We start from the raw sequence: 17,341 nt of genomic DNA on the forward strand, positions 1-17,341 counted from the left end.
GGTTACCTCAGCCATTTCAGGTCACCCATTTAGCTCACAGGCATCTTCATGCTCTAAAAAGAGCAGACAATCCTGTTGAGATTCTAAATCACATTGACTTACAACAGGCAGAAATCCTTTACAAGGGAAAACAGTGGGAAAGGGCTGTGTGGTGACCAAGGAAAGAAGACAGACTTGATAAAGCTTTCTAAGAATTCCTTCCTTTTCCCATTGTACCTGTCTGGCCACAGATCACTCATGGCAAGACGGTGTCTACACTTTCATGAGCTGTTCTGGCCGAGGACAGCCTTGTGTGACTTCTCCAAGGAGAAGTAGCCGGTTCTGCTGCAGAAGCAGCTCTCCTAGATTTCAACATGGGATTTTTGTGCAGTTGGGCTTGCTTCTCTTTGGAGTTATAAACCAGTCAAGAAGATACACATGGCTTGCAATTTACACTAAAAAAAACCTTACATTGAATTATACGTGGGTGACTTATTAAATGAAGGACATTATCAACGTTACATTTGTCATAAATGAAAAACTTCCAATTTGAATGGATCTAATCCATTCACTGTTTTATGAGCAGACTAGCTTCCAGAGAGAATCACAAATCCAAATAATGTCCCTGAGTGATGAATTTTATGTTCTCTTCACAGGGATGGCAAAAAAAAATTGTAAAATCTTTATGCATAATGACGGTTCCTCTTTGGCCAAACATAAAAAAAAAAAAATCATTTAAAGAAAAGTTTCCCGAGACTATTTGGAAATGTTTCTGTCCAGCTGCAAACATTATAATAGGCAAGCTGGCACATATTAGCTTAGATGAGAGAACTGCATGAAGTCTTCTATTTCTTTACTAGTTCTCATCAAATCTCCAGGTCCATCCATGCTGTTGCAAAAGGTAAGACTTCGTTCTTTCTTTATGGCCGCATAGTATTTCATTGTGTAAATGCACCACAGCTTTTATATTCATTCATCTACTGATGGGTGTTTGAGCTGTTTCCAGACTCTGGGTATTGTTAATAATGCTGATATGGACATATGGGTGCACATATTCTTTCAAATTGGTGTTTTGGGATTCTTAAGATATATTCTCAGAAGTGGGGTTGCTGGGTCAAAAGGCAGTTCCATTTCTAATTTTTTTTGAAAAAGATTACATAATCTTTTTTACAGTGTCTGCACCAGCCTGCGTTCCCACCAACAATGCACTAGGGTTCCCTTTCTCCACCTTCAAAAAAATTTTTTTTTTTTTAAATTTAGCTAGTCAGACCATTGAACATACTTGAATTCCTCTCTTTAAAATGTGTAGCAACACTATAGACATCAGGTTCTTTGCTCAGAAGGCTACTGTGCCAGCATCAAAGTTGACATGCAGGATTAGGTTAAATATTAAAATGTGTCTCTTTGTAGACAACATGTTGTGCTGTTTGATTCATCTATTAAATAAAAACTACTTAGATCATTCCATTTTCACTGAAAGAGAAATAGTGACATCTACTGGAACAATCTAGTTTTATCTAAAGTCTAGTAATTAACATTTCCTCTCAAAATAAATGTTCAAGATACACATGCTCTACCTGGTAGAAATAAAAATGTACCTTTATGATGGAAGTGACACCTGCTACATATCATGATATTGCTTTATGGTGCCAATATCAGTAACTAATTTCCTTCCTAAAATAAAAACATGGAAATTCTTCAGTAAATTCCTAGAGCAAAAACAAAACAAAACAAAAAACACACACAACAAAACTTATTACTAGAATTTGAGTTTTCCATGATTCTAACCATTTGAACAATGCAATCTGAGTGTGGCAAGCACTGTGCTCTGTACAAAGGTATGAAAACATATGGATTTCAATCTGTATATTTTTAGGTGGCAAGATCAGTAGAAATTGAGGGAGAAAAATGCATAATGGCCTTTATGTAGAGTGTGGGGTTAGGCAGTTACCTGTAGAAGATCCTTAGAAATGGGATTTAGAAATGGGCTTAACAATATGATGATGGTTTAAAATACTGAAAAACAGAAATGGTGAAGTTACTGAGCACAGGGAAGTGAAAGCATTGACCGACAGCACTAGAGGCCCAGCCTAGAGGCTAGGAATTTTCAAGGACACACACCTACAGAAATCCGATCACCCTCCAGCACCTCATTTGTTTACCAAACCACCTGGTAGTCTGTGAAATGCACCAAAGTTGGGATCCAGGATCTCAGGATCACACACAGTAGATACCAGTTCCATTTTAACTTAGACTGCACGGAATTTTTCTAACAATTATCACATCCGGTTTCACACTACCCTCCCTCTCCCTCACATCGCATTAACCGGATGGTTTGCCCTGGGAAGAGCCACAGTGAGTCCCCCTCACAGTTGCTCTGGGACTTGGGTTACAGAACATTGCTACATGAATTCCCTTTAGAACAATTTCTTGCTTCCTCTTTTGGATTATGAGAGAAAGTCCAAATACATATTTTCTTTTTAAATTTTTATTGAACTTATTTTGGTGACATTGGTTAATAAAATAATATAGGTTTCAGGTGTTCAGTTCTATAACACATCACCTGTATATCGCATTGTGTGTTCACCACCCCAAGTCAAGTTTCCTTCCATCACTATCGATACCCCTTTTATCCCTTCTACCCCCCGCCTCCCCTTTTCCCTCTGGTAATTACCATACAGTTGTCTGTCTATGAGTTAGGAGCAGGGGTCCTCAAACTACAGCCCGCGGGCCACAAGCAAATACAAATATTGTATTTGTTCCCGTTTTGTTTTGTTTTTACTTCAAAATAAGATATGTGCAGTGTGCATAGGAATTTGTTCCTAGTTTTTTTAAAAACTATAGTCCGGCCCTCCAACAGTCTGAGGGGTAGTGAACTGGCCCCCTGTTTAAAAAGTTTGAGGACCCCTGGTTAGGAGGCTGGGTGAAAAAGGTGAAGGGATTAAGCAGACACAGCAACCATAGTTTCTTAATTTGGGGATCTTCTGAACATTTAATGCCATTAAATTCATTACCCATAGAAAGAGACTCACAAAGTAGACAAAGAATATACTACAGCAAGCATATTTCAGAAAAATGAAACCTGAAGACATGAATTCACACATCTGGCAGTGATTCATAATTGAATATTATTTTCTCTCTAGTTATGATGGTTTGCATCAGCCTCAATCCTCGAACTGAAAGTAGCTGAGCGATATTGCTGAAACCTTCCCTTTATCCCAGCTCCATCTGTGCACAATAAAAGGTTTAACTAGAATTCACTCTGCTAGCATCACACGAGCAATTTCAAGGAAGGCATTGAAAGAAAATGATTACCTGAGGAGCCTCGGGCTGGCAGGGAAATCTCTCCCTTGTAGGGCGTGCTTCTAACAGATGTCCGTGAGGAAGAACCTGGAGGGCGGGACCATTTCCTTAAGTGACTGCATTGCCATCGGTCAGCGACAGTAAACATTTGTAAACTAAGAAGGAGGCTGACATGTTCCATGATGAGAGATAATCAACACAAACTTCCAGTCTGGGGAAGTTCACTCAGGAATATATGAATACGAATAGTATGTTTCTGAAACATACTATTTTCTGATTCCGACCAACTCATGTTCACTAAAAGCTATGGGTGAATTTTACATAGTCCTTTGCCCTGTGATATGATTATACACCTAGTTCTGGTCACTTAAGATTAGCATCATAGATCTACTATGGAGCCATAATGCCTTGTGACTGCTGCACAAGCCAAATAAAACTGGTGGTGAGCACATATGTGCCTGAGAATGAGAGGTCAGGGGCTTTCTTCGTATAGCAGACTAAAAAGCCTCTGTGACTGTGATTCCGAACTTTAGGGTGTAAAATTAAGGTGGAGCGGTGTTTTAAAATCCCTATTCCTCAATCCACCCCAAAGAGGTTTTGACCCACTAACTCCTGCATTGGGCGCTTGAATCTGCATATTTCACAAATACACCTGGTGATTGTGGTGCAGATTATTATATGGAACATTTTACTGTGACTTAGGAGAAAGCTGTATCACAATGTGATTGGTTTTCATTGATGAAGCCTCTAACAGTGGTTCTCAACCTTCCTAACGCCATGACCCTTTAATACAGTTCCTCATGTTGTGGTGACCCCCAATTTCATTGTTACAAATTGAACATAATTAAAGCATAGTGATTAATCACAAAAACAATATGTAATTATATATGTGTTTTCCGATGGTCTTAGGCGACCCCTGTGAAAGGGTCGTTCGACCACCAAAGGGGTCGTGAACCACAGGTTGAGAACTGCTGATCTATTATGTTAAGTGAGACCTTGACTACCTCAATATTTTCGTTAGCAGTGTGGAGAAGGGCAAGGAAAAAAATAAAAAGGTTTACACAAGATAGAAGTGACGTGTCAATCCCGTTTTTTTGGCAGTCACACTGCTATTCTCAAATTTTAATTCTAGAGCCACAGCAAAGGGCATGGGTCAGAGCCCCAGAAAAAGGAAAAGCCACTGTGTGGGAAGAACTGTGTTCAGCTTCACAAACCCCACTTCCACCGTGCCTGTGTCTTCAGGGTGGGGGAAAGGAGAACACTGGATAGCCAGGGAACGCCTGAGGTCTAGCGGCCAGCCTGCATCCCAAACATCACCCCTGCCCTCCCTAGGATGCCGGCCTGAGCCCGCCTCCCAGTACCACATTCCCATTCTTTCATTTTTTTAAATATATTTTTATTGATTTCAGAGAGGGAGGGAGAGGGAGAGAGATGAAAACATCAATAATGAGAGACAACCATTGATCGACTGCCTCCTGCACGCCCCACATTGGGGATGGAGCCCAAAACCCAGGCATGTGCCCTGACCAGGAATCGAACTGTGAACTCCTGATTCATAGGTTGACACTCAACCACTGAGCCACATCAGCTGGGCCCACACCCCCGTTCTCATCCTTACCCTCGCAGTGCCCTGGGCTCCCAAAGACATTTCTAACCAGCCCTCCTCATTCAAATGTCTTCTGTGCTTTGGTGTGTTGAGCCCTTGAGGCCAGTGTTCTATAAGCTGTCCGGGTGAACCAGTGCTTCCTATGGCTAAGACCATGCATGGTACCAGCTTGCATGTGTGTTTTCCTTTCTTATAATATTTACTCCTGCCCGAGTGACTAAGGATAACTTCAGGCCCCTAGAAAGACTGGTCAGGTAAATATTTGGACTCAGGAGACATCTAGAGACTCCTGAAATCATACCATCAGAGGGTTCATCATGCCAACCTTCTCCTCAGACTCTCAGTGGCCTCTGCAAACCTGCCTTTATCCTCAGCCTTTCTTTCCTCACCCCAGCCTTTGTGTTCACTGCACTCTCAGGCTTCGTTAGCTTAAGGAAAGGTATCTTTACTTAAATATAGGGCCCTTACCTAAAATTTAAGAAAATAGAGAGCATGAGCACTTGGAACGCCCGAGAGATAGAAATCAAGGTGCAAGGCAGTGTAGCAATGGGAGTTAAGTAGGGAAGCTGATTTGGAAAACATGACAGTCTAAAAGAGGCTCTGGCTTGCCTAACTTCTCTAGCTTCACAAAGGCCAGCAATTGCTTCAAACCAAGATGGGTCAAAAAAGGCAGCTCCAAAAGCACAGGAAATAAGGATAAACTTCTGGTTTTATTTTTTATTTATTTTATTCTTGAAGCATTTTTTAAATGTAACAATTGATCTTAAGTAGAGATGCTTAATAGACTTGTTAATTAGTCAATTTCTAAATGTGGCCATAAAGAGGCCCCAAATAGGAAAAAAAAAATACTAAACAGCTTTCTACGCTTACTAGAGAGATTGGTCTTGCTTATTAGGACAGAAAGGACATCAGTTTGACCGAAATAACCTTTTTCCTGTTGCTGAATCAATAGAAAATGACTGAGGACTTTTATATAATGAGTACTCTGGAAGAGATCATTACAGAGCATTTAGCTAATTTGGAGTAACCTCGTATTCTCTTCTTCTAAAAAAAAAAAAAAAGAAAGAAAAGAAAAAGAAAACAAAACAAATGGAACCACAACACCAAACAAAGTGGGAAATTCTCACTGTAGTTAGCATCCTGACTCTGTTTGGCACTGACTCTTTGAAAGTGAGACTTTTTTTTTTTTTTAATTGATGTCAGAGAAGGAAGGGAGGCGGAGAGATAGAAACATCACTGATGAGAGAGAATCATTGATTGGCTGCCTCCTGCAAGCCCCCTACTGGGGATCGAGCCCTGCCTGGGAATTGAACTGTGACCTACCGGTTCATAGGTCAACACTCAACCACTGAGCCACACTGGCTGGGCGAAAGTGAGACTTCTTAATAGGTAAATCAAATTGCTGGATAAAAATATGCACCAATGTAATTACATGTGAATAAAACTATATGAATAAAAATGAAACAATAACACATACAGATCAGCCTGGTCTCTGGGGCTTGTCAATTACTCTGCTGGTTGGTGGGTTTACAGATAATTATATATCCAAGCTCTCCTACAACAAAAGTAAAAGAAAAGAAAAACATACATATATAGCTATATAGAGATAAGTGTATTATGTTATACTAGAGGCCCGGTGCACAAAATTTGTGCACTGGAGGGGGGTGTCCTTCACGCCAGCCTGCACCCTCTCCAATCTGGGACCCCTCGGGAGATGTCCGACTGCCAGTTTAGGGGATGTCCAACTGCCTGTGGGATCGGGTATAAACTGACAGTTGGACATTCCTCTCACAATCCGGGACTGCTGGCTCCCAACGGTGTGCCTGCCTGCCTGCTTGATTGTCCCTAACTGCTTCTGCCTGCCAGCCTGATCACCACCTAACCACTCCCCTGCCAGTCTGATCAACGCCTAACCGCTCCCCTGCCAGCCTGATCGCCCCCAACTGCCCTCCCCTGCCAGCCTGGTCCCCCCCAACTGCCCTCCCCTGCTGGCCTGGTCACCCCTAACTGCCCTCCCCTGCTGACCTGATTGCCCACAACTGCCCTCCCCTGTCAGCCATCTTGTGCCTGTGGGTGCTGCCATCTTTGAGGGTGGGGCAGACAATTAGCATATTCCCGCCTTATTGGCTGTGGGCTCTGCCATCTTTGTTATGGTGTGAGGGTCAATTAGCATATTCCCTCTTTATTAGATAGGATTGACTGTGTCTCTGAAATAAGAAAGTCTCAAACTACTGTAATCTTATATCAGAAAAGCACAAAGCTATAAATACTTACCCATGGTATTTTCTCATCTAAAAATCATATTTGTGAAAAGATATAGAATGTGCAACTTCCACATTCTTGGGCTCCAATAAAAATTAAGCTGAAAACAGATTTTTTATGCAGTGGGGATTTGGAAATTAGGAGTATCAGGTCTTATGATCTCCTAATCATTTCCAATATTCAGAGCAAAAGTGAGTCACATGAAGAACTTGGTTCCATTGGGGTATCGGTTATCTTGACAATATTCTTGAAGACCACTGTGCATGCAAAGGTGTGGAGAACAATGGTTGCCAGGGTGTCATTTGTTTTTGTTTGACTTATTTTCTGTGAATTGCATATAACATCACATAAAATTGCAAATCCCATCACATAAAATAGATATTTAATTGTGTGTGCTTTTTGTAAGGGAAAATGGCAATGTGCTACGTTGTTTTTGTATATTAGTTATAGAAGATCCTGGGTTTTTACAAATGGTTTGCAAATGTTCTAAGTCTCTGACGACAAGATGCTTCTCAGTTTTACAAATTAACTGACAACAAAAGAGAAATAAAATAACACAAAATACTAGAAAAAAAGGAAATACATTCATGTTTACCTTTCAGTATACCAAAACTAAATGCATACCCATTTTATAAAATAACCTACTCAGTGAATCTGCTTACTAACAAAAATTAGGAAAAAAGTGATAGCAGATCTTGACCAGGACTCTGTGGCTAACAAGTCACACTGGATGGATCATAGCAGAGGTCCTCTGCAGGATCTGAACGACGGAACAGGTTGTGCAAAACGCTGGCGTACGTTCTCCGCAGGCCAGTTGCTGAAGCAACATCTGTGCTGTAGCACATGGGGCTTCAGACTTCACTCTGCTCACTGAGTTTGCTCAGATTCTGAAATTGAAAAGGAAGCAGTAAGCACATGCTGCTGACCAGTTGAAAAAAACAACAACAGTCGGAATGGAAGCAAGCTTCCAGCCCAGCCAAGAAAAGCCTGTGAGGCATCAGTTAGCAGTTTAAAGCTCCAAGGCCAGGGCCAGAGTGCTGACTTTGAAACCGGCTCCATCACTTACAAATGGCAGAATTCCCTGGGCCTCAGTTTCCTTGTTTGTTTGTTTTTTAAACATGTTATTTCTTTATTTCTTTTGGGAGGACATCATGATAAAACAATTTTATTCTTTCTCACCACATGTCCCAGATGGAGCACTTCTGTTTTGTTTTGTTTTCCCTTTATATTGAATTTATTGGGGTGACACTGGTTAACAAAATTATACAGGTTTCAGGTGCACAATTCCACAGCACATCATCTGTACACTGTACTGTGTGCTCACCACCCCAAGTTAAGTCTCCGTCCATCACCATTTATCCCCCCTAAACCCTCCTCCACCTCCCCACCTCCTTTCCCCCATTAATCACCATACTGTTACTATTGTTCCCTTCACCCCCACCCACCCAGTTTCCTCATTTCTAAAAAAACAGGTTAAATAATAGTATCTTCCTCATAAGTCCGTAGCCAATTTATTGGATTAATCTGGGTGCATTTCTTAGCATATTCCTGGATTGATGAATGTTAGGAGGTCATAATAGTAGTAGTAGTAGTCATGTTATTATTTTGTAAATACATACAGCTCTGATAGAATATAATAGGAATGACTCTGGGAGGCATCAAATTCTAGTCTAGGGATGAGAAAAGGCAACATGATTTAAAATCAAGGAAAAATTACAGGAAATCAGAGCTCTAGGAACAGTCCTAAGACTAATCATAAAGCCCAGTATTTGGAGGATAACTTGGACAATTCAGCGTGAGTGCCGGGCTTTCTAGATACTGTTTCCAAAGATGGCAATATTTGTAGAGTCAAGGGCATCAGAGCAGGAAAAAAGCTATAATGCTATGTTTAGAGTTTTAGTATTTGACAGAGGTAGATTCAAATTCCAAGGATAGTGGATCCTGCAAGAAAGAAGCATTTATTCTGCAAGCTAGCAGTCTGTACTGAATAGGTGCTCACCAAATGCTCTATGCCATGATACTGTTAGAAAATTTAAATTATTGGATAATGTTCATAACTGGTCCAGAAAAGCAATGGAAACATTTCTTTACTTGAGATAGAGGCCTCTGAGGGGCCACATTTTAATGGAGTTTTAGATGCCAATGGAATAATGAGCTAATATTTAAACATACAAAGCCCTTGATTTTACATTCTAATTTTTCTTATAACTGTAGCAGGACGACTTACTTGTCTCACTTTATTCGAATGGATGTCACTTATTGCAGCAGATACTGATTTAAAAAAAATTGGTTCCTCTGAGTCTAGGTTTCCAAAGTACTGCATGGCTTTTACCAAGGAAGCTACAAGAAAGCACAAGCGACGTAAGGGATACATAGCAGCTGGGATCATGTTCAATTGTTCGAGGAGTCATGTTAGCCAAGGACTTTCCGTTTCTCACCTGTGCAATGGGCTAATGATACATCCACACTCCTGCTCTGACAGTCCCTGTAAACCTGGAAGAATTAAAATAGGATACCACAATTAATGCAGGATAGCCGGCAAGAGGGGACAACGAAGGCTTCAGGAGCGAGGACAATTTCCAGCAAAAAGAAGCAATTTTTATGTCAGACCACCAGAGGGCGGTATTGCTGCACAGTCGGACATACCCTGGCAAGCTTCTGCAAGAGACTGTCTTAGCAAAGAGGAATGCATCAGGGCATTTTACCTTTAATGCAAATACATTTGTCTGCTGACATTTTCCACTTGGTTTAATGAAAACTTTTTTAAAAGTTACCTTTTCTTCCCTATAAGATTTATATAAAATTGTTCTCAACCTTCTTTTATTGGAAGTTAAGGACCCATTTATAAAAGTGATGAAAACAGCTGACTAATATTTGTACAATTGTTTATATTCATGGACTCTCAAAATCCCACCCCTGAATGGTAAGTTGAGAACCCCACTATACTTGAAACCAAGTTCGATTGTCCTACTTCCATTTTCAGGACTCATCAAGATGAGAGATCCTAAATGATGTGCTTGCCACACTGTAAGGTCTTGCTTCATTTAAGTCCAAGAAAAGCTCAAATTAAAAAAAATAAAAATAAAAAGCTCAAATAGGAACAAGATATTGAAGACCCTGATCTTAAACTCACCCAGACAAAAATCAGCCCAGCAGTTCCAGTAAATCTAGAAGTTTTAGTAACTATAGGATGGATTTTGTAACATAATGGTGACGTATCATACATATACAATAGAAAGCAGCAATTAAACACATTCTAAGATTATGCGTGATACATCCAAAAATTTCCCTTGTGTTCTTGTAGCAGTAGCCAGGTCTGTGTTAGAACTGCAGACTAGGAGATATATTGCTCTGAGCATGAACACACACACAAACAATGAAACAAATAATGAATACATGAACTGAGACTTGGCCATGGAATACATAGTTCCTGCTTTTATAAGGTAAAATGATTAAGCCAAGGTGACCTGACAGTGTTTGGCTTTTTCTGAAGCTCAGTAAAGCACAAACACAGTGCCATGGGTGGTGTGTGGATGCTGATAGACATAATCTGTAGTTTGTTGACCTCTCCAGTGTCCTGAGTATAAAAATAAATAGAAGTCTTTCCATTTCCTTCAACCTCTAACTCCTAGGAGAATGTTTCTTATGCTAAAGCAGCTAAGAAAGCAATCCAAGAAATGTTATTAAAAAGCAGAAGAGCATGGATGAACCCAGAGAGCATTATGCTAAGCGAAATAAGCCAGTCAGAGAAAGATAAATATCACATGCTCTCACTCATTTGTGGAATATAATGAACAACATAAACTAATGAACAGGAACAGATCCAGAGACAGAGAAGCATCAATCAGACCGTCAAACCTCAGAGGGAAGGTAGGGTAGGGAGGGGGAAAGGGGGAGAGATCAACCAAAGGACTTGTATGCATGCATATGAGCCTAACCAATGGACATAGACACTTGGGTGGGTGGGGCAAGAGCGGAGGGTTGGCGGGGGGGGCAATAGGGGGATAAGGACACATGTAATACCTTAATCAATAAAGAATTAAAATAAATAAATAAATAAATAAATAAATAGCGGAAGAAATTCACGCTGAAGAGACTCTGTGGCCCTCTACGGTGACCTCCTTTCAGGATGGCTGCAATGAAGACATATCCTAGTTGCAATGATATTATTTCCATTTTAAGAAATAACGATTGCCTCAAGGTCTATGTCCTTTGGAGAGAGTGGGTGAGGTGAGAATTGAAACAAGCAGAGTCAAGACCACAGAGCTGAGAGTCGAAGGTGGAAACCCTGTTACTGAAGGGAAAGGAAGGGCTCAGTTCACACACACCCTGTGTCCATACCTCAACCAGCACGGAGACGCCAGAAGAGTCAAAAAAGGCCAACCCGCTGCAGTCCAGGACTATGGAGCACGCCCTCTCCTCTGGGCAGGGCTGTGACGCTTCTTCTGTGGGAGGAACATAGTAGGACTTGGGTTAGGACGATTCTTCGAGATTTCTGCTGCTGATTTTGTTGAAAAGTGGCACAATAACAGCGGCCTCGTGTTTCATGAGACTAATTCCAAACACTTTTTAATCTTCACATTTTCAATTGATTGCTCATTATTTCCAAAATCTTTGCTTTTGTGTTATTCAGAGGCTATTTCATGTAGTTACTGTGTAACTCAGAGAGGAAGATGGGGGAGAGGTTAACTACCAGTGCCATTCCACAGATAGATGGACTGAAGCTCAGGAGTTTAACAATCTTTTTGATAAAAGATCTGGCCAGTTAGTGCCAACGGACTAGAACCGAAGCCTGGAGCCATTCTGCATAGAACTCCTTTCCACAACCTCACAGTTTCCTTCCTGGGTGTGGCCAGAGGGAGAGCCCTGTTTTGTTGTGCCTGGAGCTTACACAATTTTGGAGTCAGACTTTTAAGGAAAATATTCATCCTGGAAGCGTGTCTGCTGGCCTTGGGAAGGCTCTGAAGGAGGGGCCCTGAAAATTAGGTTTCAGTGGGTTCCTGGGAAATCTGCCTCTGAAAGCATCTGTTGGGAAAAATAAACATTTCTGCATAGGAGTTCATGACGTTTTGTCACTGATGTTCTAAGTGCCACACTTTCCTCATGGGAAATAACATACTTCCAAAACAATGACAGGCCCCATCTGAGGTCCCTCTAAGGCAGTAGTTCTCAACCTGTGGGTCGCGATCCCTTTGTCGGTCAAACGACCCTTTCACAGGGGTTGCCTAAGACCATCCTGCATATCAGATATTTACATTACAATTCATAACAACTGTAGCAACATTACAGTGATGAAATAGCAACGAAAATGATTTTATGGTTGGGTCACAACATGAGGAACTGTATTTAAAGGGCCAGAAGGTTGAGAAGCACTGCTCTAAGGAGTGATGAGGCTCTCCAAGCAGACCTAGGAGGCTAAGGTTTTCTCACCATAAGAGGACAAAGTCGGTCAAGTATGTCCCAATGGACTAATTATTATGAAGTTCTCTTAAAAATGAATTCTTCATTGGAATCACTTGCCACTTAAAATGCCCATGGTTTTTCTCCTTATGGTAGCTACAGCAAAGTGGGAATATGGTAGAATCTCAATGAGCATTGAAAGGAAGTATAAAGGAAACTGTGTGTTTTTAAAAATTGCTGCTTTAAAAAAAAATTGCTGCTTAGAGGAAAATACAGGCAAGCGGAAAATAGAAAATAAATACTGAACACTTGTGTATAATAGTAACTGATAGGAAAAGGATAAATACTACAAAGTGGTTTTAATATATTGAAAACTACTATTCAGGCAGAGAATTTGTTTCCAAGTTTCACCTTTAGATCTACATTAATAGTTATGAATTGAAAATAACAGCATATACTATGTTCAAAAAAATTTTTTTCAAATGTAATGAATGGTACAAATGTGAGGAAGGTCCTATTCCTTCTAGGAGTGTACCCATGAGTGGCAAAGATAAATAAAATGATTTAAAATGAAAAAAAAAAAAGGACGGGAATTTACAAGAAAGGAGGTCTCTTTGGAGTGATTAAGAAGACTGCATGCAAAAGTAGTTTTGAAGGATATATATACTTTCAAAAAGTAGAAATGATATGGAGATTTAAGCATTCCAATCATATGGATAGCTTTAATTGAACACTGATGACAGACTGAGATCTAAAACTCCTCCTGCTCTCATTCAACCAACATTTATTGAGCATCTTCTGCATGCCATGCTTCTCCCTTCCTCTCTGAAATCAATAAGAATATATTTTAAAAAAAATAAATAAAATGGCAAATTAGAACCTTAAACAAAATGGGAAGTGATCACAATATAGTTCATCCACTGACCTCTCACCAGCAATCACTAACATGCACTATTTGCCGAATTAAACAGAGGACCTACCTCTATTATTCAAGGGCTTTTATTTATATTCTCAAATATAACCTGTCCCTGCTCATTAGCAAAGATAACAGTGAGTCCAGATCACAGGAAAAAGAAAAATACGTATCCCAAGCAAAGATAAACATTTGTATTTATCCATTTTATCTACTAGTCTCATAATACACACACACACACACACACACACACACACACATACATATACACACATCGATGCTATATTAATTAGTTTATAGATACTATATTCCACTTTCTTTAGAGTTATAGTAAAAGAATTATTCGATCAATATTAAATAAGTTGCACATTACTTAATCTGGGACATGTGTTTCCTTGCATATTTTTATGATTCATAAGTATATTTTTACTTAATTTGGATGAATTTTCAGAGCTTAAAAATACCTAAAAATTAAACATTAGTTAAACTTCCTTAGAAAAGTTTAATATTTATATGATATATATAAAATATATATAATAGATATTTTCTTACCAAGTTAAATATAAAAATACTTTTAGTAAGACTAATCATATTTGCAATTTTCCATGGAGTTCAATATTTGAAGGGTTCCTATGCACATACTTTTCAACACATCTGTTTTAGAAATAAAATGTATAGGATCTATTTAAAGGCAGTAATGAATTGAAGTCAACTCACACCAGCTGTTTTGACATCTTTTTAATATTTCAATTGTGTCCATATTTCCTCAGCTACATGTTTTTTTTTGTTTGTTTGTTTTTTAAATATATATTTTATTGATTTTTTTACAGAGAGGAGGGGAGAGCGATAGAGAGTTAGAAACATCGATGAGAGAGAAACATCTATCAGCTGCCTCTTGCACACCCCCTACTGGGGATGTGCCCGCAACCAAGGTACATGCCCTTTACCGGAATCGAACCTGGGACCCTTGAGTCCGCAGGCTGATGCTCTATCCGCTGAGCCAAGCCGGTTAGGGCAGCTACATGTTTAATAATAGTATGTTGTTAACTTGAAATTAGCCATAGTAGAATTATTTATACCATGGATATTGGCAAATGCTACAGATCAGTTCTTCTTCACCACCCCATATTATATCCTCTGCCCCAAAAGTTGTTTGTTAAAGATTTACCAGCACATTACTGCTTAAAGTGGATACTATAGTTAAACATAAAGAAAATAATTAGTAATTTTAAAAAACAAATGGCTTTGATTATATAAATGACTTACTCTACTGACATCTTTAGCAACGGTTCTTAAAATGACAGTGATGACATAATTTGTTACCAAAATCAGTCAAGTTCTTTTTATTCATGTACTTATATAGCTCTGTTCTTAACAAAAGGCGTGTCTTTTACAACACAGTACATATTTCAAAATAAACTACAACCTAAAATTCATAGTCCAAAAATTTATGTAGAAAAGTTATTAGAGAAGGACCGAGCAGGGAAAGGCGGAGAAGAACAGAAGGAGAAAGTGGGAGGAAGAGGAGATACAGAATGGAGGGAAAGGAAGATGGGGAGGAGAGAAAAAGGAGTAGGTCAGAGGAGGGAGGCAGAGAGAGAGGAGAAGGGGAAGAAGATATCATTCTATGGTCTATATTCAAGTCAGAACACTTTATTTAAAAAGAAAACTGACTCACCAATGCAATTGCCATTGGACAGAGAATTGAGCAATGAGTTTTGTTCACACTGAAATGAAAACAAATATAAAGAATAAGAACATTTCAAAAATTTATTTCTTTCCCTGAAAAAGAGTATATCATTCTTTTCTCCATAAGTAACAAAACACTAGTTTTCAATATGTATTTTCCATAGTCTGTTTATTTCAGAATGATAAATACAACAAACTGAAATAATAAAATGATAATTAGCTCTAAGTATAAGTTTGTCCAATAGATAATTTATGTTATCAACTCAGACTATCTTGTTTATAATATTTTATGCAAGACTAAGTTTGTTTTGATTTTGACCGGGAATTAAATATTTTTGTGTGCTTTCATAGAGCATATCCAATCAGAAGTAACCTCATTAACACAGCATTCCTTAGAGAGAGTCACTAACCATATATTTCATATTATACAAAAGTTAACTGTTCATCAGAAGATCCATGGACATGTCTGAGAAACATTCCTGATTTATGGAAATTCTAAAGAAATAAAATGACTCTATTGTACAAGTAAACTTAACATTGATTATAAATGATGCCCTAAAGGGATACCATGCTAGCCACTTCTCAAAAAAATGTATTACTAATTATTGCTATTACCGTTAATGGTGACAATGGATATTTCTTGAGTATTTACTATATTCCAAGGACTTTACATTAATCATTTAAACTTACTAATCTCATTTTTATAAAAAAATTGAAAATGTTCTAAATTTTGGAAAGTTTAAGAATAACTTGACCAAAGTGACAAAGCTAAACCTGAGCTCATGCCTTTACACCCTGAACCCCATGCTACAAACTGCTGAATTATGCTCTCTCCCATGAAATCAGTTTTCATCTTACAGTCTGACTACAGAAGATCACATGATTTCCCTTCTAGAAACTCAGTGGTGTAGTTTATATATTTTAAGTCTGGTTCAGACAGGAATGAAATAATTTCCACCAGGTTATTTTACATTGTGGGGCTGGTGATGATTAAGTTAGCCCAGTGGTCAACAGAGCCAAATATCAACAGTACTTCTTCAAAATAGACTCGCCCAGGCTGAAAACTGACTTCTGCACATGGACCACGAAGTTTCAATCGCACTGTATGTACACGCCGCACGTGATATTTTGTGGAAGAGCCACACTCAAGGGGCCAAAGAGCCGCATGTGGCTCACGAGCCGCAGTTTGCCGACCACTGAGTTAGCCCAATAAAAGATATCTATGAATGTACGTTTCCTTTTATAGGTCTTAACAGTACCCTGTCTGAAATCTTCCATGTCAAAATATTCTGAATAATTTATGTAAATACTCCAACCACCAAGAGGCAAATAGTGACTCCACACGCCTGAAGGACAGACTGCACTTAGACTTGGTTCCAAAGGGGACAGTATGGCAACGGCGGAAAAGAGTATAGCTTTAGAGTGGAGAAGCCTGACAAATACTACCTCACCCAGGTGTCAAGGTCATCAACATCAATATTATAACTCATGTTGGTAGTCTGTACCCTTGATATATGTAATAAAAATGGCACTTCACCTCCATAGTTTTCCTTCCCAAACTTATATTCCCAGGCTTACAGTCAGAAGAATACCACATGAATCCAATAGAGGGAAATTCTACGAAACACCTGACCAGTACTACTCAAAACCATCAAAGTCATAAAAAAAAAGTCTATGAAACTGTCACATTCAAGAGGAACCAAAGAAGACAGGACAACTAAATGTAATGTGATATTCTGGATGGAATCCTGGAACAGAAAAAAAGTACATTAGGTAAAACTAATAAAACCTGAATAAAGCATGGACTTTAATAATAATAATGAATCCATATTGGTTCCTTGGTTACAACAAATATGCCACACTAATGAAAGATAGAGGAAATTGTGTGGTGTAGGGTACAGAAACTATACTAATTTAAGTGATTTTTTGTAATGATTCTTCTCAAGATTATAGTACCTAGTATGCATGTCCATTAGATATATTCTGAATGAAAGTATATATAAGTTAATAAATGAATGAATAAACAAATAACAAGTGAGAGATTACCCTAGAGCTAACTGTAAAAACCAAATAAAAATCATCCTATACTAATAAAAGAGAAAAATGGTAATTGGCGTACAACCGATACCTTTTTCATTGGCTAATCAGCGAGATATGCAAATTAACTGTCAGCCAAGATGGCGGCTGGC

At 39.0% G+C, this 17,341-nt stretch overlaps 1 protein-coding gene across 3 annotated transcripts in view; it reads right to left on the minus strand.

Moving 5' to 3' along the window:
• Window positions 1–7,510: 7,510 nt before the first annotated feature.
• The window catches only part of SLC26A7 (solute carrier family 26 member 7), a 45,923-nt gene continuing 36,092 nt past the window's right edge, over window positions 7,511–17,341 (minus strand). For all 3 annotated transcript variants that reach the window (XM_059672264.1, XM_059672265.1, XM_059672262.1), the window contains 5 exons: window positions 15,142–15,190; window positions 11,492–11,595; window positions 9,589–9,643; window positions 9,378–9,490; window positions 7,511–8,037 (listed from right to left, as the gene is read on the minus strand). In XM_059672264.1, the coding sequence (XP_059528247.1) occupies window positions 8,002–8,037; window positions 9,378–9,490; window positions 9,589–9,643; window positions 11,492–11,595; window positions 15,142–15,190 (357 nt within the window). In that variant the 3' untranslated portion in view covers window positions 7,511–8,001. The remainder of the gene's footprint in view (window positions 8,038–9,377; window positions 9,491–9,588; window positions 9,644–11,491; window positions 11,596–15,141; window positions 15,191–17,341) is intronic.

Source organism: Myotis daubentonii, chromosome 17 (assembly GCF_963259705.1).
Source record: "Myotis daubentonii chromosome 17, mMyoDau2.1, whole genome shotgun sequence".
NCBI classification, from domain to species: Eukaryota; Metazoa; Chordata; class Mammalia; order Chiroptera; family Vespertilionidae; genus Myotis; species Myotis daubentonii.